Source organism: Paroedura picta, chromosome 7 (genome assembly GCF_049243985.1).
Source record: "Paroedura picta isolate Pp20150507F chromosome 7, Ppicta_v3.0, whole genome shotgun sequence".
Lineage (NCBI taxonomy): Eukaryota > Metazoa > Chordata > Lepidosauria > Squamata > Gekkonidae > Paroedura > Paroedura picta.
In genome coordinates, this window is record NC_135375.1 from 51850906 (window position 1) to 51867528 (window position 16623).

A 16623-nucleotide genomic window follows, 5' to 3' on the forward strand; every position below is an offset into this window, starting at 1 on the left:
TTATCTTACAACACTGCCTTCAGATTAAATGTACAATCTCCCCTGGTTTTTGGGGTCAATCTCTGGCAAATCTTACAAGTGAGGACAGTGTTCTTCACCCAGACAAAAAAGGCATACATTGCGTGCATGTGTCTGAGGCATTTTTGCCATGCACTTAGTGCATTTCCTATGTAGGATTTTTTGAGCCATTGTAGCAGCGTGGATCTTCTTACCAAGCTGTTCTTCAATGAAGTGAGATTACAACCAATTTCTTTGGAGGCCACAGAGAAACTGGGAGGGTTAAGGGTGCTGCCACATGGGAGCACATGCTCATTGGAGTGGGGCCAAGATCTCCGCTTCAGGCATGCTGCACCCTCTAGAGCAGTGGTCCCCAACCTTTTTATCACTGGGGACCACTCAACGCCTTTTACTGAGACCTGGTGGGGGGGTAGTTTACTCCTCTACTCTCAACCAGTGCTCTAATGCTCTCTGATCGCTATGGTAATGTTTAAACATCCCTTCAAAATAAGATACATACACGCCACAACAATGAACATAAGGAACATTTTATTTTCATGGAAATTTTAACTCATGACAATGACAAATCAATGGGAACCCTGAGCTTGTTTCTCTGCAACGAGATGTGTGAACTGCACAGAAGATCAATGATGAAGGGAAGATATATTTTGGTTTGGATGAACTGAATGCACACATCTAGTTATTAATGAGCAGGATACAAAGTACCACAAGTAGAAATGAATTATCCAATCTACTTCCTACCCGCTTTAAACCTCTGAAACCCATGACATTCTGAAGGTAGCAACTCTCTGTAACAGCACGGAGAAGAAAAAGTGAGGGAATGCATGGAGAGCTATCAAAGATCGCTCCATCTCCTCTGCAAATGAAGTGTGTTCTGAAGGAAGGAAGACACCTTTGAAATGAATCTAATGTCTCTCACTTAGCTCAGAAAGTCAGTTGCTTTAAATGCCATTAGCATTATGTACAAGAAATATCACAGACTGAATTTACTGAAAAGTATGCTCTCTGATAAAGAAGTCCCACCACCTAATCCTGGCAAAGGTGTTGCTGTAATTACTCAATGAAGAAAAATACATTGTTCATCCAGACTGCAGGATATATTACTGGGGCAATATCCTGAAACAGAGATTAAATCAACTACTGCTATTTGTTCTAACTCTGAAAACTATCGTATTTAAATTAAGTTACTCTGTCCTACCTTCCTGTAGAATAGCAGAAGTCTTTAAAAGATGCTACCTGGACCTGGTAGAATGTCCTTCTATAGTAGGAGATATCAACACAAAGGAATTAATATTAGGCTTTAGAGGCTACTGGGTTCAGACCTAGCAAGTGAAACCACATGCCAGAGTTAAGCTCCAGCACAAAGTAAGCCCTGCAAAAAGATTTTCCAACACCACAAGACTTGTGTAGATGGGTCATAAAGATATTAAGAAGCACATCTAGCCATACATTGATGTGTCCTTTCATGTACAGGAGGTCCATTTAACTTACAGCTATAAACCAAAATGCACATGAATTTCAAATGTGCAATCTATTATCTTGAAGAATAGGGCTAAGCTCTCACTTTGAAGATGTTCTGAACACTGGAAATTCTGAAGAGATAGTTAACAACATTCAGAGAAAAAAAACAAATCTTGCAACTAGAAGTCTTCAAACTAAATTGACTGATAATTCAACTATAGTACACTCTGGAAAGTGAGAAGCAAGGGACATCAAACCATTTCTGGAAAGCTCCCTCTAATTAATTGCATTTTTGAAGGCTGTTCAAGGGCATTCCAGGTACTCCAATTGAAAGAATAGACAACATACTTCTTATCCAGTTAATATCAAAGCAGATAATTAATGTTCAAACTTAGCAGACACAAAATGTAACCTAATTATTAAAGCCTTAGTTAATGCCAAGTATTGTTTAAACCTTTCATAAAGTTGAGTGTTTCCATAGCTGTGTGTGTACATGTTGGGGAAAATAAATCAAATACTCTTATCAAAACTATGTAAGAAAGAGTGCCTTTGTACTTACAGCAATACATAGTATATTACATTTTATATAGTTCATAAGTAAAGCTATAAATCAGAAAATGTTAATTTGTTAGGATAGCCTCAATGAGGGCCAAACTACACTACACAAATCTGCTACAAAAGTGTGCAGGCTTGGACACTTGCAAGTTCCCAGTGGTAACTCCACTTGTGGTAACTCTAGATCAGGACCATGGCATAGGTATAGGGGGGGGGGGGCTCCTCCACCTACACACACTATTTTCCCAAGTCAAAACAGTGCTGTCAGGATTACTTGCCCCATTAGGGCTTCATTTGTACTGAATACTTGCATGTATAGCCCTTCAGGAAAATGACATGGGTAAAGGTGGGAGCCCCCGAGGTGCCTGTTATGACTTACAGCATCACAGGAGGTCATAATATTTTAAATGGATGTTGTAGCATGCAGTTTGGCCCTGTTGCCCTCCTCCACCAAATAAACCTCTGCCTATAAAAGGTATTTTCTAACTTCTCATAAAGCCAAGAGCCGTTGGACCTTTAATTCCTGAAAACCACAGGATTGAGCAGAGGCAGGAACAATGGGTACAGCTATTAATACTGTAGTATACAATATTATACTATTGTGGCGCAGAGTGGTAAGCGGCAGAAATGCTGTATGAAGCTGTCTGTCCATGAGGTTGGGAGTTCAATCCCAGCAGCCGGCTCAAGGTTGACTCAGCCTTCCATCCTTCTGAGGTCGGTAAAATGAGTACCCAAGTTGCTGGTTGGTAAATGGTAATGACTGGGGAAGGCACTGGCAAACCACCCCATGTTGAGTCTGCCATGAAAACACTAGAGGGCGTCACCCCACGGGTCAGACATGACTCGGTGCTTGCACAGGGGATACCTTTACCTTATAGTGTACTACCAGAACTTCTATTATCTGTTGGTTATGAGTATTCCTGCTGGATCACACTATTGGCCCATATGGATCCGGTTCTTATTTCCAACATTGTCCAACCAGATACTCCCACACAATACAAAGCAGGGAAAAGGCAACAATTATCTCATCACTGTCCCCAGAAACTGGTATTCTATTCACAGAAGTTCCATTTTACTATAGTGTCTAATGGGCATTGACAGATCTAGCGCAACTCCCAAGATCCTTTTCCTGGATACTTTCAACTAGTCCTCAGCTGTATAATTGAAACTGGGATTACATTGCATTTTCTTATCTTGAACCTATTTTTCATTTTGTTGTCAATTCACTGTGCATTCAACATAAACTGAACTGGGAAAATACTTAATTGGTATTTTCAGGTATTATTTAAGTCTAATATAGCTCAGAGAATCTGATCAGCTACTGTATAACTAAGCCTGGATAAAGCCAAATTTGCCGAGCTTTTATTTGGGTATATTCAACTATACAGTTGGAGCGATGGGAGCAGAGAGCTGCATTGGTTGGGGCTGGTTCCTCTTGCAGCTTGGTTTAAACTGAGCTGCAAGTGGAGCCAGCCCAGAATCAGCAGGGAGCAGCAGGAACTGAGAGCTCCAAGAGAGGATCAGCCAGGGCAGCAGGAGCTGACAGCTCAGCACTGCCTCAGCTGGGCTCGCTCCACCTGCTGCTTGATTTAAACCAAGCAGCATGAGGAGCCCACCCAGGATCGGCCAGGACAGCAGGAGCTCAGAGCTCCCAGCCAGGTCTGCATGCGGTCGGAAGAAGAAGAAACCAAGCTAGCCTCAGAATTGGGTTGGCTTTTTTTTTAATCAGTATTTTTCTTCTTGAACCTGAACCTGAACCTTCTGGACCTGAACAAATTTGGGATTTCTGAAAAATCCCAGATTTGAATACCATACCAATATTGAGATCCAGACTTTTTAAAAATACCAAACAAACAAAATGGGTTCAATAGACTTGAATAGATAAAATCCATCCCCCCCTACAATTCATACATTTTAGAGTGATCCTTTTGGAGTGTGTCAAAAATCTGCATGGGTTTTCACTATTCAGATAAAATTGGTTATTACTCACAAATCTGGTCCCCTTGTTTTTTTTTTCTTGAACTCCATACCCAGCACTTTTCACCTTTCTCTTCCTTTTACTTTACTGTATATATAGTTTTTCAATACTCTGCTTCTGCTGCTTGCCATGCAGCTAGTGCTGCAGTTAGCATTATCTGCTAAACCAAGTTATTCATAAGCATTTACATTGCTGAGACCTCCTTAATACTTAACCAAAGCCTCTCTCTTGCGCCTACTCTCCTTTTTTTAAGCATTTAGAAATTATTCTCTTTTTCCTCAATTCCCCCCCTGCAATTTACCTGGATGACTATCTGGCCATTTAGCAAATCCACCAACAAGGCGATCTTGGGTAGATAAAATGTAATTTCTGTTCTTTTCATAGTTTGTATACTGGAATATTTTCAGAAGCTGAAAGAGAAGCCCATTCAAAAACACCATCATTACTACAAAAATATTATTAAGCTTTATTGGCATTAACAGTTAAGCACAGTATCACTTTAATGTATTTTATTCTTTTTCTCATAAGAAAAGCAGAATAATCCAAGAGGCATATGCCTATTGTCTTAGATAAGAATCAGGAGAGTTGTTGGCGATGCTTCCAACACTTAGTTAGGAACCCAAAGGTTGAGCTGCAAAAATAAATTTTAAAATTTTCAGGTATTTATTACATAAAGTGCACTAGTTCAACATCCATTTGGTGGCTCTTAATAATTGTGAAACAGCCTTGGGAGACGGACTGTCTGGCCTCTCCAGGGCCAATCTGCCCCTACAGCTCCCGCCCTCCCTCACCAAGCCCTCACCCCTTGCCTCACAGACTGCCTGGCTGTTCCAGCCATCCAGTCTGTGACTCTGCCGCTCCACTTGCAGGGCCCCAGGTAAGAGGCCCAGCCGGGGGTGGGGGGGGAAGGGAGCGCTTCCCAAAGTCCTGAAAAGGCCTTGCAGAGGCCCCGGGTGTGCTTTCCAGAGGCCTTTGGGAAGCCATCTGGCCAAGGGGGGTGGGGGGGAGAGGGAACGTTTCCCAAAGGCCTGGAAAGGCCTCACAGAGGCCCCAGGTGTGCTTTCAAGGCCTTTGGGAAGCCATCTGGCCGAGAGGGGGTGGGGGGGAGTGGGAGCGCTTCCAAAAGGCCTGGAAAGGCCTCTCTGCCACCCCGGGTCTGACCCTTTCAAAGCCCGTTCTTACAAACGGGCCTTGCCAGTAGTAGTCATCATAATTTTAAAACATCACATTTCTAACTACACATGGAACAGACCAACATAGAATGGACCACATACGTTTTGACCCTGAGGGGTCTTCCTCAGTGGTCAAATTACTGTGAGGAATTCACTCATGTATAAAATCAAAAAGCTCTGACACACATGGGAATGCACTGGTGATTTAGAGCTGGGCAAAAGCAGAGAGTGGTGGCCTCTGGAAGTACATCTTTTAAAGTGTACCTTTACACTAGAAAGACTAGTTGGAGCAGCACCTAACAGATATTTCTTTGCCACCCAGCAAGCCCTTTGATTTTATACATGAGTGCATTCCTCACAATAATTTGGCCACTGAGGAAGACCCCTCGTGGTCAAAACGCATTTGGTCCATTCTATGTTGCTCTATTCCATGTGCAGTTAGAAATTTGATGTTTTAAAATTATGATGAATATGTTTTTAATATATAAAGTGCCCTTTATGTAATAAATATTTGAAAATTAAAAACATTTTTGCAGCTCAAACTTTAGGTTCCAAACTTTTCTGGTTAGGCTGGGTTTTGTTTTCCCTTTTTGGTTTTGCATTGCAAGTTTTGGAAATAACAATTTTGGGGGGGAGAATTATGGCATATAATGATTTTTATGTCTTTAGCTACTCAGATGAACATATTGCTTCACTATGGAAGCAACCAAGTTTTTTTTAATTCAAATGTGTATTCTGGTGGGAAACTTGTAGGAGGTCTAATATTAGAAAAATGAAAATAGAAACTCATGCAATCACCTCTGAACTATGCAAACAGCAAATATATTGACATTTATACTTTGATTTCAGTATGTATTTCTTCTTTTATATTACCTTAAGAGTTGCTCCTACCCAAAACGAATAGCAGGTGTCTACAGGCTTATTTGGCCGGCCATGATAGCCATTCTGCTGCCTCATGATACACCATCTTCTTATCCTGTCAAGTTCTTTCTCTGAGAAGACTTCTTCCAGTTTACCCATCAGGCACAATGATGCAATACCACAAAAAGTGGAGCCACCTGTAAGATGTGTTTTTAGTTTAACCACAGTTACTAAAGAAACTCAATCTGAATAGTAGATAAAACTCTACCACATACAAAATTCAGAACACCAAACTATTGCCAAGAAGTGCAGGGCAATCTGAAATTTGCAATGTAGCACTATAACATCATTCAGATGGGCAGAGGCCAACATGAAACAAAAAACAGATGGCTAAACCATTGTTTAATGGTTCAAGTAGAAGGGCCAGATTGCTCAAATATGTTACTTTTTAGCTACCTAGCTGACATCCCCAAGCCTATTTATCTGAATGTTAGCAGTTAATTAAGAAAAACACATCAGATTTTCTTAAGAGTAATTAAGCTGCAAGGACAACCACTGTTGTTTTTAATTTATACTGCTCCATCTTGGAACCATACTTCAGCCAAAGAAAACAAGGGTATTTTCACCTTTCTTCTCAACTTTCACATGACCACTTATAGGACTGCAGCTTTGAAGCATTTTTACACCCAGTGTAGATACAAAGAGCTAGTGTGGCGTGATAGTGGGTAAGTATCATATCCAAAAATTTAGTTGACATTTCAACATTAGAGCATATCAAAATACACATTCTCTTAGCAACCAGGATGCAAAAAAATATTCTACTAAATTGCTACTGATGTGAAGAGGCTGATATTCACACTAATTTTCTTACCATGAGATTCAAGTCCAGTTCCTTGGGCAAGCCCATTATCATAGGACTAAAAAAAAAAAAAGACAAAACAATCATTCACATGAACTTTTAACACTAGCTTTGTTTGAGTAACCTTCCAATCACACTCAGTGGCTTCTACCAGAAGTTGTTTCCATTTTAAATTATAAATTGTCTCCCAGATTAAAGCATTAAAAAATTGCAGAGCATTTAAAAGTTTACATTTCCAAAGTAAAAAAAGCAAAAAGGCTTCAATGTCATTATTTATTTTATGGAAGAGGTATGCATTCAGTGGCTTGGAGGCCAAATGTTGCTCTTTGACGTCAGTTGTGGTTTCAGGAAAGAAGGCAAGGTCTTTGTCCAGGTAGATTCTACCATGAAACAGCCACTGCTACAGAAAAGGGTATGCTGAGATCATGCCCTGAGGTGTAGGCCTCATGCCAAAGAAATAAGTATGATTTTTGGGGTTGCTGGTAATAGTGAAAGTGGCTCTCCTCAAGCTATGGAATGAGTACCACTCCTTTGGACTGAAAAACAGAAGCAATGGTGGTATATCATTTTTCCTCTGGCATCCTGTTCCATAAGCTGAATTATACTGTACTGAAAGTCTCATATGCTGGTATTAAAACCGTTTTCCTATTCATGTCATTTCTTTATTTTTCAACTTGACTTTTCAACTTGAACAGCAGATAATTCCAAAACCACTTCATACTCTCAGCAAAACTTCTACAGGTTCATCGGTTTTCTGATTCCAAAGCACATCACCACTTAACGTGATCTGAAGTGAAACTGCAGTATTATGTACTTCAAGATCTTGCTTGGTTTTGAGCTACAGATATACTGTAATCTGTTCTCAGATATCCACAAGCTCATACACAGCAGAATACCATATATTTGTCAAATGGAAGTGATGGATATGAAAACTGTACCTACTATAGATAGCTCACAAAAGGACCAATCTAAGGTTTACATCTGACCTCTATTGTACTACTTACAATGAAAAAAAAACTAGACTCCGATAACATTGTTCTCCTCTCCTATCCCACTGTGCCCACTGTATTGCTTAAAAGGGCTACATTCTGAGTGTGTGAGACGTACTATTTACTTATTCTTTCTGTAAATGAATAGTCTTCCAAATCAGTTACAATAGTCTAGATAACTGTCATTATGAAAAAGCTGCACAAAAATTGCTGATTTACAAACAACTGTGACTGCTGCCTGAGGGCAGGGCTGGGAAAGAATAAAGAGGAGCAGCAAATCATGCCTATCCTTCCTTAAGGATTGCTCAGATGCCCTGCTATAATCTGAAGCATACAAAGAACTTGCTGGAGAAGAGAAGAACTGGGGCTTTTTCTGTACCCTGCTTTTTACTACTCAAGGAGGTCTCAAAGTGGCTTACAATCGCCTACCCCCTCTCTCCCCACAAGAGACACCCTTGTGAGGTAGGTGGGCCTGAGAGATTTCTAAGAGAACTGTCACTGTCCCAAGATCACCGATCTGGTGGAGGAGTAGGGAATCAAACCTGTTTCTCCAGATTAGGGGTTGCTGCTCTTAACCACTACACTAAGCTGTTATCAAAGATCAAAGATCAAATATACAGTAGAGAATTAACATCAAAACCATACCAAGAACAACAGAGTTAATCTGAAAAATAGACCTAACAAGAACTGCAATACCAATCTGTTTAAAGTGTTAACAAAACATTAATGGTCATCTGCATATGGTAACTGCATATGCAATCAGTCTATAAAATAACCAAGAACTGCTTCTAGAATGTAGGTGCAAGCCAACAACCACCCAGAAGTTACTGCAATCATATGCCTGACTATAGCAAGATGGCAGTGGTCGAGTGCCACCAAGTAAAAACTGATTTAAGGTGACCCTGTAAGGATTTAGGAAGTGTGAAAGGCCACACCAAAAGATGACTTAAATTCAGTCCCGTTGGTATGCATTTCATAATATTATTATACATCTAATTGTATAGAGGCATAAATTGCATATGTTTAAAGATAACTTTACCTTCTGTTCAGTGATCAAACTACAACCATGGACAACTAAAGCCTGATGATTCACAATACTGGGGAACTTTAGCACAGGCTGAATAATTTTCTAATATTTTCTGAAATGTCTCATGTTGTAAACTATGCTGTTTCCTGAGCTCCTCACTAGGCCAAATATCACAGTGCAAAATCATATGTGCCCCAATACTATCCCACACAGCAAATTCAAGGGAAAAATAGAAGTGTGTGAGCCACACTGGTGGTGATCAGATCAGAATACCTTTACTGGCATAGTTGCTAAATTCAGGAATAACAGAACGGAGTACATACATATGAAAATACAATATACAAGATACCAACTTTTAAGCCGATTTCATCTCTAAGTTAATTGGTCACTATTTGATTCATAAACATAAAGTATTCTCTAGAAACTTCTAACAGAAATTTAGCTGTCCTCATAATACGGGTTGAGCTCTCCTCATTTAACACCTTGCTTACAGCAAGTTTCTCATTTGCATTCAAATTACATGTCTTAAAATAATCCAAGAAGGGCTGACAATATTTTGAAAATTTAACACAGTCAAATAGTATGTGGACTAGAGCAGTAGTCCCCAACCTTTTTATCAACGGGGACCACTCAACGCCGGGGACCACTCACCAGGGACCACTCAACGCCTTTTACTGAGGCCCGGTGGGGGGGGTAGTTTACTCCTCTACTCTCAACCACTGCCCTAATGCTCTCTGATCGCTATGGTAATATTTAAACATCCCTTCAAAATAAGATACAGACATGCCACAACAATGAAGTGTGTTGTAAAGGGCTGGGGGGGGAGATGAAGTAAAGGGCCGGGGGGGGGGGAGGCGTCCTTCGGGGCCCACCTCCAATTAGTCAAAGGACCACGTGTGGTCCGCGGCCCACAGGTTGGGGATCCCTAGACTAGAGAATCTGGCACTCTACACCCATGAAAGCAGTCTTCCCTCAAAGGGGGTTTGTAAGAATTGACCTTTCATTACATTTGAGGGGAAGATGTTAAATCATGCCATAAGGTAGGCCCTTTTGGTACAGGCTGCACCAGATTCAAGTTGTACCACAGCTGGTTCAGAATTCAAGACTTCGCAGAGAGTTTCAAAGTGACATGCTCATCAGATTGTGAGGATAATCAAGGAAAGCTTTCCAGGATGTTTTTAAAAGGAGACCTGATGAGCTTCTTTTGGGGATAGCATGAAGTCCTGAGAATCTAAACTCTGCAGTGGTTTACTCTATGTGCTAAAATGCTATTAATTTATTGACTTGGCAGAATTACTGTTGCGTAACCAAATTACACAAACTTCCCCAGCATGCCAATTTGCACTGCCAAGGAAAGATCTGACACGTCTCATTTTCTTGCAAAATAGTGATGTAAAATGCAGAAAAACAAAACCACATATTTGTTTAGTAGCAGCCTTCTAACAATGATGTGCATTTTGCCTGTAATAAAGGGACATATCAGAAATTTAGTATTGTAGAAATGCCAACATAATCATTTGCATCAATCAATGTTATATTTATATAACATTGTAATTAGATACAAACTCCTCAGATATTCATAAACATAATTTTGAACAGACATATTTTTCATTTCCATTATCAGTATTGCCTTCTTTTGAGAAAAACTCCAGGGACAAGGCTTAAAGGCAGTCGCTATAAGAAATCCTAGTTAATAGAAACATTATCATAACAAATGAGTTCAAGAGCTATTGCATTTCCTCAGTGATAATAAACAGGGAGACCTAAATAAATTTGCTTTGAGTAAAAATTCCACTAAAGTTCCCTCATTTACAAACAATTTAACAGCAAGTAAAACAGTTTTATTTCATTGAGCTTTCAAAAAGAGCAGACCGAAGGGGGAAAAGTATCAAGCCAAAGAAAAAAAGAAGCTCCTCAGATCATTGCATTGTTTGACGAAACTCACCATGCTTCTCCTAATATAGTCTATGGCTTTCTTCGTATCCATTCCTGACCAGTTGTTGAGCATGTAGCATATGCAAGAAGCGCAGTATATAAATCTCATATCATTTTCACTTCCATCAAGGACTGCACAAAAACTGAAACACAGATTGAAGATATCCTGAATATGTTTGCAACAATTATTGTAAAGTTAAAGCACTTAAAATGGATCTGGAATTATTTTACTTTGGGAGAGGGGGGGAGAAAAACAACAGTTTTTCTACAGGATAATTCTCAAGTTACCCCTTCAGGGCAATTCCCAAACCTCTACCTATTCCACTCACTACAAGATACAGAGTCCTCTTGTTTTGACTTGCAACAATGCCCACTGCTCAATGGAATGACAGAACCTACTCATGGTTCTCTGTCTCCTCCATTTTTATACTTTCTGCTTTTAAGGACTATAGAAGACCATCGTTGGGGGTAGTAAGATCAAGCACCTGAAGCTTTAACCAAATATAGGTAACCCTGCACTCTGATTCATCAAGGATAAAAATCATTACTTTATTCAGCTCAATCAATTCAAGGGGAACATTATCTATACTATTTCATCACACACCCATTTTTAGGAAAATTCAGCACTCATCCAAGAAATGTCGAAAGTCTTGGAAGCAACTGGCTACAATCCAATCCAAAGGGAAAGTGAAATAATTCAGCCAAGAGTTCTAAGGTAATGTTAGCATACACATATGAAAACGCTACAAGAATATGAATTATAATCTACATTTAATATTCTTTTATATCCTGCACAATATATAAACAGAAGTGAAAGAGAAACACATACAACTTATTTGATAAATATCTGGCTACTTTTATCAATATTTAATTAAATATTTTAGTGCATGTATCTATTAATCTGTTGTTGTATCACACTGCTACAGATAAGTCACTGTGACTTCTCATCAGAATTTCTCATGTATCAACTTGTTAACCTCAATGTAATACAAGTGATAATTTAAATTTTAAGTCATAAATTATTTTGATCAACTTCAAAAATATATATTAAACATTAGATAGAGAAACCGCACTATATAAAAAAGAGGGTTGAAGTTCATGTGTGTGACACCCCCCCCCCCAAAAAAAAAAATCTGGACTTTTGAGGAGAGATTCTAGGAGTTTCTCACTTGGAATTTAATTCAGATCAGGACCACAGCATCCAAGGAAAGACCCCTTTGCCTGTTGGGGAAATTGAAGGCTACCTCAAGTTTTTGTAACAGGGCCAATAACAGGTCCCCAGGACTGTTTCAAGTAAGGAAAATGGCTTGGGGGAGGCTTACACTCCTGGTATGCCACAGTTCTAATCTGAATCAACCCCACATGCACCTGGGTACTCCTAGCACCATCTGTTCCAGAGTTAGAAGAAGAAGAGTTAGTTCTTATATGCCGCTTTTCTCTACCCGAAGGAGGCTCAAAGCGGCTTACAGTTGCCTTTCCTTTCCTCTCCCCACAACAGACACCCTGTGAGGGGGGTGAGGCTGAGAGAGCCCTGATATTACTGCTTGGTCAGAACAGTTTTATCAGTGCCGTGGCAATCCCAAGGTCACCCAGCTGGCTGCATGTGGGGGAGTGCGGAATCGAACCTGGCATGCCAGATTAGAAGTCCGCACTCCTAACCACTACACCAAACTGGCTTCCCAGTTTGTGTATCCAGCATGCCCCTGAGGAAGCCAAGGTATCCAATATGTAATCGTTAAGGTTTGTAACACTGAAAATAAGATTTTTTAATCTTTTTAATAAGCTAATAACATTTGTTATATTTACTTATTGTTAAATTTACATGCCATCCTTCTCTGTGGCCAGGCTCAGGGCAGTTTACAACATGTTAAAATCAGTTAAAATCCAATAAATCCAATAATCCAATTGAGAGCCAGTTTGGTGTAGTGGTTAGGAGTGCGGACTTCTAATCTGGCATGCCGGGTTCGATTCTGCGCTCCCCCACATGCAACCAGCTGGGTGACCTTGGGCTCGCCACGGCGCTGATAAAATTGTTCTGACCGGGCAGTGATATCAGGGCTCTCTCAGCCTCACCCACCCCACAGGGTGTCTGTTGTGGGGAGAGGAATGGGAAGGCGACTGTAAGCCGCTTTGAGCCTCCTTCGGGTAGGGAAAAGCGGCATATAAGAACCAACTCTTCTTCTTCTTCTAAAACACCAAATGCTCCAATATGCCTGCAACTTCTCCATATATTCAGTATTCAGTGGGAAGGACGAAGGCCCATACAATTTTATTTGCTTGTTATGGCCTCAACCATATGACTAGTGGAATAGTGCTGTTTTGCAGGCCCTGTGGAACTTGAATAATGCCATCAGGGCCTGGGTCTCAGCTGGCAAGTGATTACACCAGGTTGGAGCCAGAGCTGAAAAGACCCTGGCTCTGGGTGAGGCCAGATGCACTTATTTTGGTCCACCAAGATTTTAGCATTTGATGACTGTAAGGCTCTTATGGGGGCATACCGGAAAAGGCAGTCCCTCAAATACTCTGGGCCCAGACTGCGTACGTTCTTGAAGGTTAGAACCAGGACCTTAAACTTGATCCGGATTCCACTGGGAATGAATGCAACTGCCAGAGGGCAGATTGTATTTGGGCCCTCCATCGTGTCTTGGCAATGACCCATGTTGCTGCTTATTGAACCAGTTACAGCTTCTGGGTCAAGGTTAAGGACATAACCACATAGAGCAAGTTACATTAGTCTAGCCTAGAGGTGACCATCACATGGATCATGGTGGCTAGATTTTCTGGGGTTAGATATTGTGCTAATAACTTTGCCTGGTAACGGTGGAAAAATGCCTGGTATGCTATCTTCATGATCTGTGCCTCTATTGTAATGGGGCATCAAAGATCACCCCCAAGTTTCTGATTGAGCACAATGTATCAGTTGTACTCCATCCAGGCAGGGGAGACATACTTCTTCTGACACTTACTTCCCTAATCACAGGACCTTCACAGGGTTTAGCCTCAGTCAGCTCTGCTGGAGCCATAACTGGCTCCAGGCACTCAGCTACTGAATCCAGAGGTGTATCCAGCCAACCACCCATGATCAGATAAAGCTGGGTGTCATCAGCATACTAGTGACATCCCAGCCCATATATCCAGACCAGCTGTGCAAGAGGTTGCATAAAGATGTTAAATAACATTGGAGAGAATACTGCACCCTGTGGTACCCCACAATGGAGTCCACAACAATGTGACTGTTCCTCCTTGATAGCTACTCTCTGTCCTCAACCTTGAAGAAAGGAGTCCTGCCACTGTAAGGCTAATCCCTGTATCCCCAAGTCAACAAGGCAAGAGTTCATGATCTAAGAGTTCATGATCAACTATATCAAATGCTGCCATGAGATCTGGCAACACTAGGAGCGCCACCCTGCCTCAGTACAGCTGTCTCCAGAGGTCATCCACAAGAGTGATCAGAACTGCTTCCACCCTGTGACCCTGCAGAAACCCTTCAAAGAATGCTTGCAATTGATCTGAGGCTGCCTGCTCAACCATCTTCCAGGAACAGCATGAAAGAAATGGGGCAGTAACTGACAAGGTCCTGCATATCAAAAGATGGTTTCTTCAGTAGAGATTAGACCACTGCCTCCTTTAGAGTCCCTGGGAACTATCTACTACCAGGTGCTTTCAGATACTCCTGGAGGCCTGCAGGCCAGCAGATGACAATACACATAATCTCACTCAAGTTAGCTAATCAACTAGACAATAAGAAATTTTTTCTGCATACCCCTATCCCCATCCACTAATTCCTGTTGCATAGTCTTGATGTTACCCATCTCTTTGTGTCCCATCTATGTCTATAATATTCAAATTCCCTTATGTTAATGCAGCTAATTAATGTTGGCCTCTACTCAACCATGCAGTGATTTCCATCCCTCCCACGGTTGCTCACTGAGTTCCTCAAAACATGTGTTACATTTGTTGTCAATAGGACCTCAGGGACTACATTGGTGCAAAGGAGGGGATAGGTAGAAACCCATTTCCCCTATTAATAACTTGTACCCTTTACTATACAGAATATGTGGCCTGATACAGGCAGTTTTACGGTTTTTATAAAATGGTTCTTGCTCAATTTTATAGAGCAGTTAATACTTAAAAGCTGATCTTGCTCATCAACAAACAGGCTAGCCAAAATACAATCTCTCCCAAGTTTGTCAAAATCTTCCAAATACACAATAAAAACAACTCAAGTATACCTCCAAGTACAACAACAAAGAAAACCTACGAAAGATTAAGATATACATTTGAATGTTTAACTTGAATAATTTATAGCCAGCCTATATTCCTCTGATGCACCAATCACTGTTTGTAGCATTACATGTACTTTGGCAACCTAACCTAATGACCTTTAATACGTTAAAGTAACCAGTATGCAGTTTCCCCACAACTACTCTCTTTAATCGCCTGCAAAGCTGAAGTATGGGATCTAAAAACTAGAGTTCTGAATAATCAGACTCCTCTCTCCCCTCCTAATACATAAAAACCTACTAAAAGCCAATTATCTGGGGCAAACTAAACTCTTTTTAGACTCAAATGGAAAGAAAAAAAAACCACAATAGTGGACAGGAAAGCATTATAGAGAGCCAATAGGATGAATTCATTCAGCACAAGATAGAAGACAAATATGTATTGAAGAACATTCAAGCTTTCTTTAGAAGCAGGTACATCCTGCAAAATACTGGATTATCAAATTGTCAGTGAGAAAACTTGTCTTTTCCTAAAGTGCTAAAGACTGAGAAATAAAGGAAGCGGTAATTCATGAAGAAGAATTGGTTTTATAACCCTCTTTCCACAACTGGAAAGTGTCTCAAAGTGGCATACCATCAACTTTCCTTCCTCTCCCTTGAACAGACACCCTTTGAGGTAGGTGAGGCTGAGAGTACACTGACAGGACTGCTTTATGAGAAGAACATTATTAGGACTGTGATTAGCTGAAGGTTACCCAGCTGGCTGCACGTGGACAAATGGAGAATCAAACCTGGCTAAGCAGATTAGAAGACGTCACTCTTAGCCGCAATACCAAGCTGGCTCTCAAGTAATTGGAAGTGGGGTGGGGGTGATATCTATTATAAATCACAGCTTGGGGGAAAAGATCATACCAGACAAATGAGCAATGAGAAAGGTTTGGTCAGTCTGAAAGACAAGCCAAAGACCAGAGCCAGGTGTAGGAAATCATAGAGCACAACTTACCAAGGCACCAAAACAGCTAAAATATACTCAACAGTAAGTTGTGCAACCTGAAGTTAGCATATTTGTTCATGCACTCATGATTTCTAGAGCATCAAATTATTAATACAGACAGATTCAAGGAGGAGCTAAGATAGACTAAACATATTCAATCCAAATGTATCTCTACTCCACAAAAATTTCCTCCTCCCCTCTATGCCATTTAAAATTAAGTAAAAGTCAAGGAGGGAACAACCACTTTTCTCAAAAGGGTGCTCTGATCTCAGTTTGCCTTCCACAGAAGAAAGGGAGAAAGCATGTGAATAAGAATGTCCTCTCCTCTTGTTTGTAACTCTGTTTCTCCTCAGGAGAGGGAATCTGGCTCAGTAGTAAAGCATCGGCTTAGCAAGCAGAAGGTCCCTAGCATCTCCAGCTAAAAGGATTAGGTTGCAGGGGATGTGAAAGGTCTCTCCCTGAGACCCTGGGCAGTCCCTGACAGGCTGATTAGACAATACTGACCTCGATGGACCAACAGTTTAATTCAGTATAAGGCAACTTCAGATGTT

General features: G+C 40.8%; 1 protein-coding gene across 4 annotated transcripts in view; it reads right to left on the minus strand.

Annotated features, from left to right (window-relative positions):
- The window catches only part of PGGT1B (protein geranylgeranyltransferase type I subunit beta), a 35976-nt gene that overhangs the window by 4023 nt on the left and 15330 nt on the right, over positions 1 to 16623 (minus strand). For 2 of the 4 annotated variants that reach the window (XM_077344331.1, XM_077344330.1), the window contains exons 5-8: positions 10866 to 10998; positions 6917 to 6962; positions 6058 to 6242; positions 4314 to 4422 (exon numbers count right to left, since the gene is read on the minus strand). In XM_077344331.1, coding sequence (XP_077200446.1) covers positions 4314 to 4422; positions 6058 to 6242; positions 6917 to 6962; positions 10866 to 10998 — 473 coding nt within the window. Of the gene's footprint in view, positions 1 to 1216; positions 1277 to 4313; positions 4423 to 6057; positions 6243 to 6916; positions 6963 to 10865; positions 10999 to 16623 lie in introns of all 4 variants that reach the window. The other 2 variants (XM_077344332.1, XM_077344333.1) reach the window with 2 other exon arrangements.